At 31.8% G+C, this 16885-nt stretch overlaps 1 protein-coding gene across 7 annotated transcripts in view; it reads left to right on the forward strand.

Annotated features, from left to right (window-relative positions):
- LOC106060106 (multiple PDZ domain protein-like) overlaps nucleotides 1-16688 on the forward strand; it is a 126043-nt gene extending 109355 nt beyond the window's left edge. For 6 of the 7 annotated variants that reach the window (XM_056030816.1, XM_013217887.2, XM_056030817.1 and 3 more), the window contains 13 exons: nucleotides 1771-1914; nucleotides 4408-4506; nucleotides 5970-6044; nucleotides 6268-6391; nucleotides 6610-6758; nucleotides 7295-7378; nucleotides 7481-7705; nucleotides 9058-9174; nucleotides 10943-11087; nucleotides 14397-14566; nucleotides 14907-15018; nucleotides 15405-15507; nucleotides 15626-16688. In XM_056030816.1, the coding sequence (XP_055886791.1) occupies nucleotides 1771-1914; nucleotides 4408-4506; nucleotides 5970-6044; nucleotides 6268-6391; nucleotides 6610-6758; nucleotides 7295-7378; nucleotides 7481-7705; nucleotides 9058-9174; nucleotides 10943-11087; nucleotides 14397-14566; nucleotides 14907-15018; nucleotides 15405-15507; nucleotides 15626-15899 (1821 nt within the window). In that variant the 3' untranslated portion in view covers nucleotides 15900-16688. Of the gene's footprint in view, nucleotides 1-1770; nucleotides 1915-4407; nucleotides 4507-5969; nucleotides 6045-6267; nucleotides 6392-6609; nucleotides 6759-7294; nucleotides 7379-7480; nucleotides 7706-9057; nucleotides 9175-10942; nucleotides 11088-12634; nucleotides 13173-14396; nucleotides 14567-14906; nucleotides 15019-15404; nucleotides 15508-15625 lie in introns of those variants that run through there. The other variant, XR_008778175.1, reaches the window with a different exon arrangement.
- Nucleotides 16689-16885: the final 197 nt, after the last annotated feature.

Genomic DNA, 16885 nt, shown 5'->3' on the forward strand with positions numbered 1-16885 from the left:
AGATTAAAATTATGGGTGTGTTGGTTAAGTGTTTAGTTAAATGTAGATTGGGATTTACTCTGGAGATTTAACTCTTTTACTCCGAAGTTACATTCGGACAGAATTAATAGTTTTGCTCTTTTGAAGTGCAAATAATGCTTCAAATGAACTTTCATAACTTTTTTGTTTGTTATTAGGAAATGACATATTTAGTATCGAATCAAATGAAAATTTATGACCTTTTTTATATAACAAAAATAAATTTTATTAAACAAAAAAAAATTTTCAGTATTAATTTATGAATATCCAAAAATGAAAACTAAAAACTAACCAACTGCTTCAAAATCTAGATCTAGACCAGATCTAGGAAAAAGTTTTATGATCCAAATTGAAAAAGAATTTTTTTAAACCATATTTATCCATATTGTCACAAAACTTTATGTATAACACAATTAAAACACATAAAATATAAATTGTGAGCTAATTATCAATGTCACTACTACAAAAAAAAACAATTAACTAACTGTGGACAAGTCAGCAGCTCAATCTCTAGGAAATATATTGTGATCCAAATAAATTCCTTTATTTATTCATATACGTACATTATAAAATAGAAATTCTGGATGTTTAGCAAAGAAATACTGTTTAAGGTAAAGTTTAAAGAAATTAAAAACATATATGGAAAAAAAATAAATGAAAAAAAAACATATTAGAATACCAATGATGCCAGCGTTGATCCTTGCACTAGGTGAGGTCAAATCAGCACTGGTAGTGTCATTACAGAGTCAAAGAGTTAAGGCTATTCCTGGGTCTGTGAGTTACACTTGATATTTAAGCTATTCCATAGTCCACTCAACATAAATAAGGACTTGACCTTCAATACTTCATCCACTTTCTTATGCATTATTATGGACCTATTTATATTTTTTGTTAATCTGTATAATAGAAAAAAGTGTAAGGAAATTGATTACATAACATTTTTTATTGGGAATAATAATAATTTTTTACATTTGTAATGTCAAAACCTTCTACTTTTATATGTACATTCAAACCTTTCTATTTAAAAATGAATTCAAACCATACTATTTAGATAGACATTCAAACTATTCTATTTAGATGTACTGTCAAACCAATCTATTTAGAAATACATTCCAGCCATATTATTTAGTTATACATTTAAACCATTCTACATGAACTTTAATTCAAATCATACTCTAAAGATGCAAACAAACTATACTTTTTAGATATATACATATTGATCATGAGGGAGCTTCTTAAATTAAATCCAAAATTCATATTAACCATTGAGTCATTTGATTGCTGTAACAACATTATACATATGTTTTCAATAGAAGAAATTTTATTATCAAGAGAGATTTCATTAATTTAAATTTAGCACCTAGTGATTTTAATTATATTTTCTTAACATAGATAGGAGTTGAATCATAATGTTCCACACTAATTGTATATATTGTTTGATGAATTATTGCAGTTTTAACTTGTGGATTGTAATAACAGAGACTCTAGTTACTTCTGCTAGGTCAAATTAACCTTTTGTTCACAAAATGTGATTAATTCTACTGGACTCACATGGGTCAAGTGGTTCACTGAGATTAATAGTGGGAAAAAAAATGCCTCCCAGTCCAGGACCCTCTCTCTCTCTTTCCATCTTTCTATCTCTCTCTCTCTCTCTCTCTCTCTCTCTCTCTCTCTCTCTCTCTCTCCTCTCTCATTCTAGCCAGCATGTAAACATTGGCAGAATGTCCACACCAATGGCTACTATGTCCACAGGTCCAGTCTGTGCCCCCAGTGTCCCCAAGTGGCAAGGAGAACTCTGTAAGATCCCAGTCTCCCCTAACTATTAGTGGCCCCACAACTCATGTAGCACAGAGCAGTCCAGCATCAGAGCCTGTGCAGGTTATTATATTACACAAGGTTAGTTTGGATTAAATGCTTATTTCAGTATAACATAGTTTGATTTGTTATAGAAACCTTAACTATTCACAGGTTGTAGCTAGTTAGGGAGGATGTGTCACTAAATATTTCACATTGACCCAGCTGTTATTAGTTATTTAGGAGGAATGAACAAAGTGCTGGTAAATAGCTTTATTTAACATCCTCCCCCCACCCCACCCCTTTTTTTTTATTGTTTCCACTGTTAAAAAATATTAGCAATGACCTTGGTTATTAACTAAATGTTTGTATGATACCTTTGGACTGACTTGACTCTTATGTCATTGCTATATACAGTCACATTACAGCATTTCAATGGAGTATAGTTGTCATTGTCATGTGAATATGATTTAGCTGTGGTTTGTGTTTAAAAATTTAGAGATGCTTTGAGTCAATTTATTTAAAGACTTTTGTAATGGGCATTTCAATTCAAAAACATGTTTATACTAGATATTTATTAACTTTGACTTCAGGGTTTTTTGTCCTGATCATAGATTCAATCAAATGGTTGATGTTAATAAACTTTAGAGTTGCTCTTGTCTAGTGTCTCTTTCATACTATTCTGGTGTAGACTAGTTCATTGATTTCACTAAGTCTTGATTTGAAACTTTAACTCTCCTGACCCAAACTGTGTTAGCCATTTCCTTATTCACAGCAATTCCTTGTGATCACTTCTTATGTCTGAACATAGTAATAATAATAATCTTTATTATCCATAAGGAAATTTGTCTTACAATGATTTGTGCATGACACCAAACTAAACCAAAATATAGATTCACATCAGACTCACTCGTAATTTACATGTGAAAAATTTATACCAGATTGTTTCTATTTTATGGTTTTATTGCCAGGGGAACAAAAGAGATTTTGTGTCTGTTTGTCTTTGCTATCAGTGTCTTGTGTCTCTTTTGCAATGGTAAAATCACAAAATCCTGACACAAAGGGTGATTTTTTATTACTAGAATCTTTTTAGGTTTTTTATGAATGTTTGTCTCAAACAGCTGCCCAAACGGGGTTTGTTTTTTGTCAATGATTTTAACAGCAGAATTTAGGATTCTATGAAATTTAATATTTCATTGTTGGGTTGTCATATTCTTGATTTGTCTCATTTTCATTTGGTAATTGCCTTTTCTTTTACTTTAATATTAAATTTAATTTATCTGAATGTCCTAGATGTCATTATCTCTACTAAGAGAACCGAACCGTTTACTTTATTCTATAAACTAATGTCCTATTCTTTATTCATTCCTTATTATTTTCATTTCAAGGCCAGTTCAAAGGCAAACATAAATTCCTCAGTTTAAAAAACTATTGATTGATGCCCCAGTTTTAGAATCCAGTGCCCCAGTCTATATGTTGAGGTTTCAGCCTGTAGCATTGAGCACTACTTTGACCCAGACAGCCCCTCATTGGTACTGCTGACCTACTTTTAGCATAACCTTTTAAAGTATTGATTACTTTGGAGCTACTGGAAGATAGTCCAACTTTTAGTTTGGCTTATTTGATTACATAGTTTAATAGACTTTAGTGCTCTACTTAGATTTGTTGGAGTAGACAGTTAATTGTATTAAATTTTGTGTACAGTTTTTATTAAATTTACCTAGTGACTTTAACTTTGTCCTTTACATGCATCCACAATATGGTTCTGATCATTCTATTATTTTGTAACTGTTGTTGGAAGATTTGCATCCTCATTTGTTTTAAAAACTGAAAAATAAGAGATACTGGTTCAGTTTATATCTGGCTTATTGTGATTCATGATCTTTCCATCTATATGTTTCTTGGACTAAGATCCACTTTTTTCATATGTTCTTTTTTAAGTTTTTATGACCAAGACCTTGACTTTTAACATTCAATGGATACTTGATATCTGATATAATTAAATGAAACTTAAATATACTGAAAACACATCATCAAGCATTTCTGATCTAATTTAATTGAATGTATTTATAGTACATCTTTAAGAACATTTCTGATCTAATTTAATTGAACGTATTTATAACACATCTTTAAGAACATTTCTGATCTAATATAATCCTTGAGAAATTTCTGTTGGCCATTTATTTTGAACACTCAATTCAAAGTTAATGTCACATATTATTAAAATGATCTTTTTTTTTTCAATAAAGATGTTTCTTGAAGATTATTACAAACTTACCCAAACGGTCATGGCAGGGCTTCAACCTAGGACCATTGAGAAGACAGTTTAGAGTGCATACTATATGACCAGGCAGCCATCCTTTCCTTCTAGAAAAAAACCTGTTGGCCTAACATCCTTGGAAAGAAATTTATTGTCATTATTCCAAGATTTTTTAAAATCTGTGCTTTCTAGTTATTGGATGTTTGGAATAAAGAGAATGGACTTTATCAGCAAAACTATTTTACTTTCAATATTTCTCCCAGTATAAGTGATTGGAATAATCTTTTTAATTCAATGTCAAAAGAAAAACATAGTGTATAAATTTTTGTTGACAGCAATCACAGGGTCTTGGATTTGGAATTGAAGAAGACAATAAAAATGGCCGCAATGGAATTTACGTCAAAACTATCACAGCTGGTGGTTTGGCTGACAAGGTAATTGTCCTCTTATTATTCAGTCATCTCATTTATTGTATGTATACTGTCATTGCCACAATTGTCTCCACAATCTTAGGACATGCAGATTCAGATTCATTATAAATCTATTCCAACTTACTAATTGAATACACTAAAGAAACACAGCGCTTAATATAGTGCTTAACTCAGTCCAATAAAATAAGTAGTCCAATGAGAAATGGACAGTAAAATATAAAGCACTTTAACAATGATAAATTTACTGACATAAAATATTACCATAGAATAAATAAAACATGGTGACGATACAATAATAATTTATAAGAGAATAAGCACACTGAACAATCTACTTGAATTAATGATTAACAACCAATTACAGTGAATAATGACCAGGTTTTATTTCATATCTAGTACCTTACAGAGATTTTTATGGATTGTTTACATCACTAATAGTAAATTCTTCTACTTTTTACATTAACCCTACATCTGGTTTATTCAAATGGAAGTTATCTAGAAGGATCAGCTTTTTTTCCCCCACACACACACATGCAATATGATGTAAGGCAGCTACTATTGTGTGCTACTAGCCTGACATAGACAGACATGTGACTGTCATATTTCTTTTTTTTTTTTTTTAACTATTCCTCTATTCAGCTTGCAAAATCATAGGAACTGGTAAAAACCTGGACCCACAGATCTCAAAAACAGCTCTAATCATTTTCCTAAAAATTTGACATTCGGTGTATATATTTTGGGATAAGAGTTATTAACTAATTGGCAACACTGGAAAAACTCTAGTGTGGCCATTATAATTTTTTAAAATATTATTTTCTGAAATTAAATTTGGTTTTGAAAATCTTTATCTTGAACCGACAGTCAGCAGGTATTTCTTCATATAGGCCCTATTCATTAAAGAGTTAAATAAAAAAATTGCTGTTCAGGAACATTTTGCACATTGTCTTTTAAGTCTGGATCTATAGGCCTATCATTAGAATTTGATATACTGTGGAGTAGATTTATACATTCACTTAACCAGGATTGTTTTGTGGGGAGGAAGATAAAAGTGGTACATTTTTTTCAAATCTATCATTCATTAGTTATTAAGAGTAAAATAATTGCTCTTATGGAATAAGATTCTTAAAGGACAAATTTTATTTTTTTTATGTTACTTTTATGAATACTGGTAGAAAATATAGAAAATGTTTCACTGGTTACTGTTAAAAAGTATACACACCTGTTCTGATTTGTTTGTTAATGTAAAAGTTGTTTCAATTCTATTAAAAGCAAGTCTACCATTTCTATGAAGTAACTTGTTTTACAATTTTTCAATGAAAAGAGTGGTTTGTTTAATTTTTTTTTGTTTTCTGTGAAAGTGAGGACATTCAAATCTGTGAATTTGAATAACCAGTCTATTCAGTTTCCATAATGCATTTGGCTGTTACTTTGACTTTTTAAATTACTTTTTAACTGTTTCTTTCGAAAAGGATCAACAGCTCGAAGTAGGAGATGAAATCTTGGAAGTTGGCGACAAAACATTATCTGGCTGTCATTATGATAAGGTCAGTATATTTTCTACATTTTATTAGGGGAAAATTTTAGTTTTTAATCAGTTAACTATTGAAATTGTTCAAAATGGAAATTAAAAAATTAATTTGGAGAATATTTATATTATGAGTCTGGCAAAGAAAAATGAAAGTATTTACATGTTAAAATATTAAACAACTCTAACCTCTGACCTTTTTTTTAAGCTTTTAATTTTATTGTGTACTCTTGTGTATATAGGCTATAGACATACTACGTGCTGCTCAAGGTTCTGTACGTTTAAAAGTTCGTAAGACCAATCAGAGCAACAATCTGGCCACAGGAAGTTATACACCAGGGAAGATGCAACTTCTCAATACTTTAGGTAAATTATAGTTACATGTTAATAGTCTTAAAGTTAACCAGTAATCTCATTATTATGCACCACTATATACATTGAGATTTTGTATTTTACTATTTAAAGGGAATGAATGCATCATACATATTTTAGGTCTTACTTCTGGCATTCTTATCTTATTACCATTTCTTGACTTGAAATGAATTCTTGCCTATGTAGTGTATAGACATCAATGTATCCATCAGGTGAATCTACAACTGATCCAAGTGAATCAGATGATAACCCAGACCCAAAGACCTGCCCTATTGTGATAGGAAAAAAAACTTTCATTGAGATAGAGAAAGGCAAGACTGGGCTGGGACTAAGTATTGTTGGAGGATCAGATACACTACTGGTAAGTATAGCAAGAAATCTATTCTCTTCTATTAAATATTTAGCCATCACAAGTGTCTTGTTGACCAGGCCCTTCTATTCTTCTTTTCCTCTTATACCTAGGTTTTCACTTAGTGTGAGGACCATCATTTTCTTGATAATGGTTTTGCACAATTGTTTCACTCTGCCTCTCTTTCTTCTATTGCTGTATCTTGTATGTCTTGGCTGATCTGGACAATGACATAGCACATACATTTTATAATATTGGTGGCTTGTGTCAATTATTTGCTGATTGGAAATTCTACCTTCATATTGTTTTTTAGAAACATTTGACAAAGTATTCCTAACCAGAACATTAGCTTAATCCCTGCACTGAGGGACTTTTTTTGTTTGTCTCTCCAAGTTAATACTTTTACTTTTGGAGCACACTCTTATCCACTCACAAAACACAAACATAATTTTCTTTTCCAATTTTAAATTATTTTTTTTTATTTATTTTTAGAAATGAGCATTTAAAAAATGTTATTTGTTATAATACTGCTATTTCTATTACACCAGGGTGCTATTATAATCCATGAAGTATATGAAGATGGAGCAGCTGCTAGAGATGGCAGGCTGTGGGCAGGAGATCAAATCCTTGAGGTGATAACATTGAACAATGACATTCAATTCATATTTATCTTCATACAATTTTGAGTTTGATGAACAATTTAACTTAACATTGTTTTCTTGTTTTCCATTCAGGTTAACAATGAAGACCTGACTGATGCCACTCACAACAGAGCCCTGCAAGTTCTTCGTCAAACTCCCCCTGTTGTACAGATGACTGTGTACAGAGACGAGAGTCAGATTAGAGAGGAGGATATTTTGGATGTATTCACAGTAGAACTACTAAAACGACCTGGAAAAGGTCTTGGCCTCAGCATTGTGGGGAAAAAAAGTGATGTTGGCATATATATTTCTGATATTGTAAGTCACATTTTATATGATGTGGTTTATATTTCTGATATTGTGCATTAGATTTTATGGACATAAGTATACATTTCTTATATTGTAACTTAAATATTCCATCTTTATGGTGTAGGTATTTACATTTGTTACATTTCTAATGAGAAATATCATTGGCCTCCTTCAGTCGTAAAATGACTGTGGTTCATCTTGAACACTTTTTCATATGGCTGTGGAGCCCTATTTTGGAGAGACACTCCCGTCCACATATATTGCAGGTCAAGGTGGCTTTCGCTTTGGTGGTAAAGGAGCTGGCCATTTTCCATGTGGCACGCTTTTCTTCAAGTGCCGAGGCCCAAGAAAGCGAGATGAAAGCCTGGGCATTGTCTATGGTCAGAACGATGTCGCCCACACACCAGTTCCCCCCTCTCTGCGCAGCTGATGAGACCAAAGGAATGGAATATCCTATACATTTTGGGATCAGTAGTGCTGCAGGCTCTGCTAGGCTGTAGCACAGTGTGCACCAATCTGCCTAAGGGTCATCAGCTCCTGATTTTTCCTCAGGGTTGTCTCCCAAAGCCTTTCTAGTGTTTGGATATAGCCACAAGGCAGCGGAGGTTTGGATTCAGAGTTTTCTTTCTCCTAAATGGGTAGCCAACCAAGGCTAACAAGCCCCTCCTGCCCGAAGCTTACTGGTTTAGGCACCAGTTGCTCGCCTTTGCCCCTTCTCCTGTTGGTGATAAAAGTTCTGCCTGGCTCAGTATCTGAACCACTCGTGAAGGCCAGGAGTTGGACTGGTTGTCAGAGGCTATTTGAGCCATTGGAAGCATTTTACAGTTAATGGTGGGCTTAGAACCATTACCACTTCCGGCATTAACAACCAGAGCCAATGAGAAATATATAAGAGTACTGAAATACTGATTGCATTTGGCAAAAATATTTTCATCACAGTGTATTTCAAATGCTAGATGTTTGTCTTGTTTTATTAATACTCTTGAACTAGTATTTCTAAAATTCAAGCACTCGGCATAGATACCAGAAAGTTTCTTGTCTTAAAGCTGAACTTATTGTAGAACTAAAGATTGGAAGCATTTTACAGTTAATGGTGGGCTTAGAACCATTACCACTTCCAGCATTAACAACCTTGCAGAGCCAATGAGAAATATATAAGAGTACTGAAATACTGATTGCATTCGGCAAAAATATTTTCATCACAGTGTATTTCAAATGCTAGATGTTTGTCTTGTTTTATTAATACTCTTGAACTGGTATTTCTAAAATTCAAGCACTCGGCATAGATACCAGAAAGTTTCTTGTCTTAAAGCTGAACTTATTGTAGAACTAAAGATTCTACTGAACTCTTTTTGTTTTAGGTGAAAGGTGGTGTGGCTGAAGCTGATGCTAGATTAATGCAAGGGGATCAAATTCTGGCTGTTAATGGGGAAGACATGAGAAATGCAACACAAGAATATGCAGCTGCTGTCTTAAAGGTAAACTACTTGTTTAGGGTTACCAGATGTCTGGCAAAAAGAGATGTCCTCCTTTATGAGTGGTGTCATCTGTCCAGCAGGCAAATATAAATCGTCTGGTTTATACTCTCTTGTTTACTGAACTTTACATAATCACTCAATTGAATTCAATCCTTCATGTTTTCTGGGTTAAACACTCATAAATGATATAGTGACATGCATTCAGAGGAGTGGGATATTGTTATAATTGAGACACAATCGTTTGGCATATTGCAACTTGAAATTATTTGCAGGACAGATAGCTGACACATTTATTTGTTTTTTACAAAATCCTTTATGAACCATGGTGTTCTTTTGATTTTTTTTAATCCTTTTTTTTAAAAAAGGGTTTTTACTGATCAGTTGCTGTAAAGTAGATAAAAAAAAAGACGTTAAATGTGCTAATATGGTAGTAAAATAAGACCTTCCAATGTGCTAATATGGTTGTAAAATAAGACCTTTCAGTGTGCTCCTCATCATCTGCCCCTTGACTTTTGTCGTATGGATGCTGTGACAGTTCACATAACCAAATCCTTGTCAGCAGCTGTTCTAAGCAGGATATCAAGAGATGCCAATCCATTCTTATGTTATCCATCCAGCTTTTCTTTGACTGATCCATTCTTCATGCTCCCTCCACTGTACCATGAAGAATGACTTTTGATAATGAGTCATGTCTTACAATATGACCAAACCAGCTCAGCTTTCATCTCTTTACATTATTGAGGAGTTTTTCATTTTTGCCAGGCAGAGTGTTGACTTGTAACAGTACAAACTAATTATGAATAACTTCTTTTGCTGGTATCTGATACCCAGCATTTTTCTGTAGCATTTACTCTCAAAGGTTTGGATTCTTATTTCAGCCTCAGCAACTTTTACAACCATATGCGAGTACAGAGACCACTAATGAAAAATACAGTTTTAAATTTTTACTGGGAAGCTGATGTTACTGATGAGTGCTAATATGGTAGTAAAATAAAACCTCTCAGTGTGCTAACATGGTAGCTTTACAGCCTAAGATTTACTGACTTATTTCATCAAATGCAGTGTAGACCTAGTTTTTAAAGTAGCAGTTCTCAGTGTGTTTTTTTTTTTTTGTCTTCCTTTGTATGGTTTCTTCCCCTTTCTGTCCTTATTTGGTGAAACATGTCTAGTAACCTTAATCTTGTTATACTACTCACAATGTTTGATTGTTGCTATCAGATATACATAGGCATATCTTCAAATGTTAAGGATGAATACAGTATTTTATACCCAGTTGCAACCTACATATTTTTCCAAATCTAATGCAGACAAAGCCATTGTCCACAGAGGGTCTATTTAAGTTTTCATCTACACCTGTCTTTGGCAAGGACCTTTCTTTGAGTATCAAATGTATTTCCTGTGACCTTTTTGAGAGCTCTCCAGCTTGCAATTTGCTGATAGCTGCCTACTTCTATTTCAATGAGAGCAAATCAATGATTAATTTGATCTTGCTATGTAATAATATTTAAAGAAATCTGCCTTGATTTAATTATTTAGAGAAGTTTAATAATTTGTGTCTTTTTTTTGTTTTGTTTTGTTTTTTTGTTGCTGTTGTTTTGTTGTATTTTTTGGGGTGGAGAAAGTCTCTTGTTTAAATAGTTATAAAAGAATGTGTTTCCTATCAACTTGAAATTAAGCTGTGTAATTTAAGGGTTAGCTATTCATTTTGTATTATTATATTAACAAATAAAACCAAAAAAAAAGAGATGATTGATAAAAACTATTCCAGACATTAATGGGAAAAGTCAGTCTAACAGTTGGCAGACTAAAGGCAGGATCTAAGTCTTCTTCCAGAAAAAATTCCAATTATGAATCATCACTCAAGAAATCTGACTCTTCTGTCAGTAATAAGTCCAAGGGAAAACACTCTAAAAGTAAGTCTAGTTTTAATGTTGAAAACTTTTTTGACACTTTTGCTCCCATCTGAAAGACCATGTGCATATGGTCCAGGTTGTTCATGAGTTGGTTAGCCTACTGGCATACAATAGGCTCAACTTCTATATCAAAAGTTGTGTCCCCATTTAGGCCTAAACCATGTTGTGGCAATCAATCTAAACACTGCCCATTGTTGTTAAAGATGATAGTGAATTTCAACAACAAAGGATGTCATTCAAATGTCTATTTTAACCTTGGATATCTTGATGTAATATGTCCATTATGGGGTACCTTTAAAATGCAATATAATAGGTCTGTCTCAACTTTCTGTTTTACTTTTTTTTTAAGTATTTCATTGGTTGCCACTGCTATGTTTGGAAAGTGACCTTTGGAAACTTTGAATTTTCTTCCTTTTCAATGGATTATCTGATTTACCACTATAATTGTTGCATATTGTTCAAAAGAAAGATTAAGCATAATGAGTGTGTCTGTAACCTAGTTTTAATGTTAGTCAATATTTTGGCCCTCTTCCTACAATCCCATGAAGACTTTTATTTTTCCTTTCAACCATTGTTGTCTGCTGCCATTAGCTGAGAATGTGTGTAGACTAGTAGGTCATCAGGAAAAAAACTTATAAGTAGCCAGGAGAAATTCAAAGAGTGTGTGCAGAACTAAATTAAAATGTAAGGCCAATCTGTCTACTTCAGAGAAATGAACTGAATAGTTGTGTGTCTCCATAGCTGTTAGGATTTATTTCTCACAATTTGTTTTTCACCTTTTTCATATTGTCTTTTTGTTTTGTTTTTTCTTCTTTTTTTTTTCTAATCATCTACACTGACTAGATTTAATTACAATGTTTAAACAAAACTCCACTTGTTAAATTTACAGGTTTTAATTACTTATTATTTTTTGCTAAAAACATTTCTTTTCAATTTTGAAAATCTAATATATTTTTATTCATTTGGAGTTGATCAATGCACCCTTAATTTGATAAGAATCTATTATTTTAGAATAAAGATTTCACCACTTGCTACTTAGAAATGATTAATTTGTATATTTGTACAGTAACTCAGCTATTTGTTATTTTCCATGTACTGCTACTCTCTGACAAGATCTTGTCTTTTTCTTTTCAAAACCCACTTCTTATTATTCTTTGTGAACAAGTGTTCTACCTAATTGTTTCTCCATGCCAACATTATTGTGTATAAATGTATCTGTGTAATTCATATAGAGGACATTTAAGAGCATCACTATTACAAGGCATTAAACATAGCAAACTAGCTATCAGCTATGCAATAAGGAACTTTTTTTTCTTTAGACTGAGCTGTCAACAACACATTTTTTTGCTAAAAGTCTGAACTATAGTCACATACAATAATTAAATTTTTTTCCAATAACAATTTATATAATACTAGCAATCCTATTGAAGGGATGGAGTTCTGTCAGTGCATTGTGAACCAATAGTTTTCACTTCACAATAAACATCTCATATATATTATTATTGAAACCTGCATTTTTTCTCCTGTTTCTCTCTTTCTTCTCACAGGTTTACCTTCCTCCAAAAGCTACTAAAATTCCTCTGACATTTCCTAGAGTTTTTAGTTTTCTACTTACAAAGAGAATTTATTTTAAAATTTTTCAGTTGTAAATTTTTTTTTTGGTAAATTTTTTTGGCTGTTAAAAATATTTTTAGAAATACACTTTTCAGACAAATTAGAAATTAGAATATTACTTAATTAGTCTGCTAATTCGGATATAGTCACTGTAAATATTTGAATCAAAGTAGTAAAAATGAGATCAATGTTGTTGGGTTTTTTTTCCTGTTTTTTTTTCCAATTTACTTGCATAAATCTTGAACTTCAATTTGTGAAGAATTGAATGACATAATTTTGAAGTAAACAACCAACTGAAATAGAAATGAAATTGTGTACATAATCTGATAATGGACATGTGAGAAATAATGTTTTGAAATGGATTTTGAAAACTTTGTTTCACTCTTCTGCAATATAATCTTTAAAATGTTGGTGTCAAATGAATTTCCTCTGTGAAATGTCATGAGTGAATTAGTTGCAAACACAACAGAGGTTGGTTCTTATGACATTTACATCTTTTCTTCTTATTTCTTAATGTTTTTTTTGTCTTTGTGATAGAACATCTGTTCATTTGGTTTTGTTGTTATTTTAAGTTTGGATTTTTGTTTCTTGTGACTGAATGTGAAGCATGGATGTTAAAAGTGTTTTTTTTTCTTTCTTTGAAAAGTAGAAACTTTCAAACTGGTTTTGTCTTTTAGGTTTTGACATTTGTTTTCAGTTAGTTTCTTTTCAATACCTTTGCTGTGTGCACATTATCCTGCTTGCTGCCATTTCTTTTTCCTGTAGGTTTGTTTTTGCACCCAAACATTGCAGTGCATCATTTGATGTTGGAGTTAAGTTCTCAAATTCTGCATGCTACAAAGATGAGGAAATGGCATGCCTTTGTGAACTCCACACTAAGAACTTTTAGACAAATCTGTTCCATCATTTCATTTTTCTTGACTCCAACACTCTTTTTTCTGTATGTTTTTATTGCTATGAAACATTTTGTGATTGTGTTTTAGAGATGATCTAACCATGATTTTGACTTTATTGAGTATTACAAACAGTTATTTCTAGCTTTCATTTGGTAGGAAATCTTTATTACATTTTACAACTTTTAAAAGTATCACTCCTTAACCTACATTGTTTAGTTTTCCTATTTCTTCTTAGTTGTTATTTACAGTTTAAAATGCATACACAGATTCAAAATGTATGAAAGAAATGTATTTGAATAGGTCCACTTTAGTTTCTCTCTGTTACTATTCTGTAGTTCAATAGCTTTCTCTTTTTTTTAATTCTTTTAAATTGTTTGTTTGTTTTTTCTGTTTTAAGCCTTATATAATTCTGAATTAAGTTGGGTTGTTTTTTTTACAGTGACTTTATTAGGCAATATTGGGTTCTATTACTTACATATATATTTTTGTGTGGGTAATTTATTTTTAGTTTTATATTTTAAAATTTGTTTCCCAATATATTTTTTTTTATCCAAGAAAAATATGAATATAAATTATACTTGTTGGGCTTCTCAAATATTTATTCTGAACTCTGGATCAGTCAGTTTAAGTCAGTTAGCAATAATGAACTTTCAAAAGTAATCCATGTTTTAACTTTAAAAAAACTGTTAAAAAATGTTATCCTAGATTTGTCTTTTAAATATATTTTTCCAAATCAGTTCTATACAAAATATTTTCTGTCTTATTGTTCTACAATTGAATGTTTTTGTTATCTGCCTAGATCCAAGTGAAGACCTTAACCATCTCAGAGTTGTTGAGCTAGAACAAGATCTCTCAGGATCTTTTGGCATTAGTGTGGCTGGGGGACTAAATAGCCCCATTGGAGATGCCCCTGTCATCATAGCCACACTGAACCCAACTGGACCTGCAGCAATGTCTGGAAAACTGAGGGTAACTATCTTAGTAGTTATAAGAGCATTGCACATGTACCAACTACTTCACTATATCATATCTCCTAAGCCCAGCAAAAAGATTTGAGCTAGTAATTAAATCTAAACTGTCATTTTAGATAGAAGTTACAAGGAAATGTCATTTAAGTTACTAATTAGAGGGAAAAGTAATTTTAGATAGTAAATACAGGGAAAATAATTTTAGCTAGTAATCACAAGGAAAAGTAATTATTTAACTTTTATTAGTTAAGTTTTTATTCTAGTGAAGGCACTAATTTTTCAAACTAATTAAAGCAAGCCAAATATATTGTATTAATTATGTTAAAATGGAACTCTTACAGGCTGGAGATAAAATTATCAACATTAATGGCACATCAACAGAAGGGATGACTCATGAACAAGTTATCAGTGCTTTACGAGCAGACACTAAAGTTGTGCTGCATGTAGTCCAGGGTGAGTTGAATGAAGTTATTAAAGCTTAGAACTTTTTTTTTTTGCCACATTTTTAACGAAGTTTTTTTGGACACAAAATTGTGATTGTTTTTAGACTGTTAATTTGATAGAAGCAAAATATTCTTTTAAACTCAGTTTCATTTTAAAATATGATTTGATTTTATTCTTATGAAATGCTTCAGAAAAATTCTTAAATCTAAGTTAAAACTTGCTTTTCATCTCTTAAGTTTGAAACTAACAAAGATGTGAATGTAATATTTTAGTAATTTGGTTATGTGAACTGTCACAGCACCCTTAGGATGAAAGTCAAGGGACAGATGAGAGTAATTTAACTAGAAAAGATGTGACTATACTAAAAATGATATATGGTTCTCTTGGAATTCCAGGTGAAGCTGTATCAATAACTGGACAAAGGTCAAGGCATGTGAGTGGTGAAGTTATGGATCCAAAAGACATGAATGTTGAAGTTGAAGAAATGGAGGATGATGGGTAATTTTTTCTTAACTACAAAAATATGTTTAACTCTTATTGATACATAAATCTTAACTGTTTTATACAAAATTGATCAAACTTAACTTTTTTTTTCTGTTTTTATTCTTGACTTTAGGCAACCACCACAGTTTAAACAAATCACTTTAAATAGAGGTCCAGATGGTCTTGGCTTCTCTATTATAGGAGGTCATGGAAGCCCCCATGGAGACTTACCTATATATGTAAAAAACGTTTTTAATAAGGGAGCTGCATTTGAGGAAGGAAGACTAAGACGTGGGGACCAAATTCTGACTGTTAATGGGCAACCATTGGATGGCCTAACCCATGAAGAAGCTGTGAACATTCTGAAAAACACTAGGGGCACTGTGACCCTTGGTATTCTTTCTTGATATTAAATTGAAAGTTGTGTTGATAAAGAAATGGGAAACGAACAATTAAAGTAAATAGATGCAACATACTTTGTTTAGTGTTATCAGACTTAAGATTGGAATGATGTTTTCATGATTAAATGAACATTAATGGAACTTTTTGCCTTTTTTTTTAAACAGAAATGTATTTTCATGATATTTTAAAGGAATGAAACAAAAATGACTTTTTAATTATTTAAACTAATTCATTATATTTTATTGAGATAAAGAGCAAAAGGGCATTTACAAAATTTGACTGCAGAAAAAGAGTTGTTTTTTTATTTGGATAAATTTTGCATGTTCTGTTTTTTTTTTTTATTGTGTGGAGATTTTCTTTGAGAATGTCAAGCGCACACCATAATGTTGAGATGAAGAACTGAATCACTGAAAGTTGAATTCACTTCTAAACACTACATTCCAAATAGTTACTGTCATTGCTAGTCAGTTTGATTTGAATCATAATTTATTCAGTTGTGCTGGGTTTTATTTTTTACCTTGTAATTTTTTTGTCAATAAATGCATTCTTATGGATTTGAATCAATCATTTCTAAAGAGATTTGTGGCTGAGTCAACAGAAAACAAAAAAACTGTGGGTAAGTTATGTGTAGGACTTTGGTGCAGAAAATGCAGTCTATGTAACATTTGCCCATACATTTGATTAATATTGTCTCTAGGATACTTGCAATACAATACACTTTAACTTAACGACTCTAATGGTTGTCAATATTTCTTGCAACAATTTGTTGTTCCTAGTATGCAAATAGTTTTATTTCACAAAAAGTGATTCGATGGACTGGTATATAGTACTTTTTTTTACATTAGGTTGTGATTTTTTAATTTAAATTCTTTCAATTCCTTGTGCATGAGAAATGTATTTTGTGATTTGAATATTACAATAGTATCAAAGCATTCATTTGTACATTTGAGTGTGTACAAATTAATTTGTAGGAATTGTACTTTCTTTTTCT

Source organism: Biomphalaria glabrata, chromosome 5 (assembly GCF_947242115.1).
Source record: "Biomphalaria glabrata chromosome 5, xgBioGlab47.1, whole genome shotgun sequence".
In the NCBI taxonomy this organism is placed as follows: Eukaryota; Metazoa; Mollusca; class Gastropoda; family Planorbidae; genus Biomphalaria; species Biomphalaria glabrata.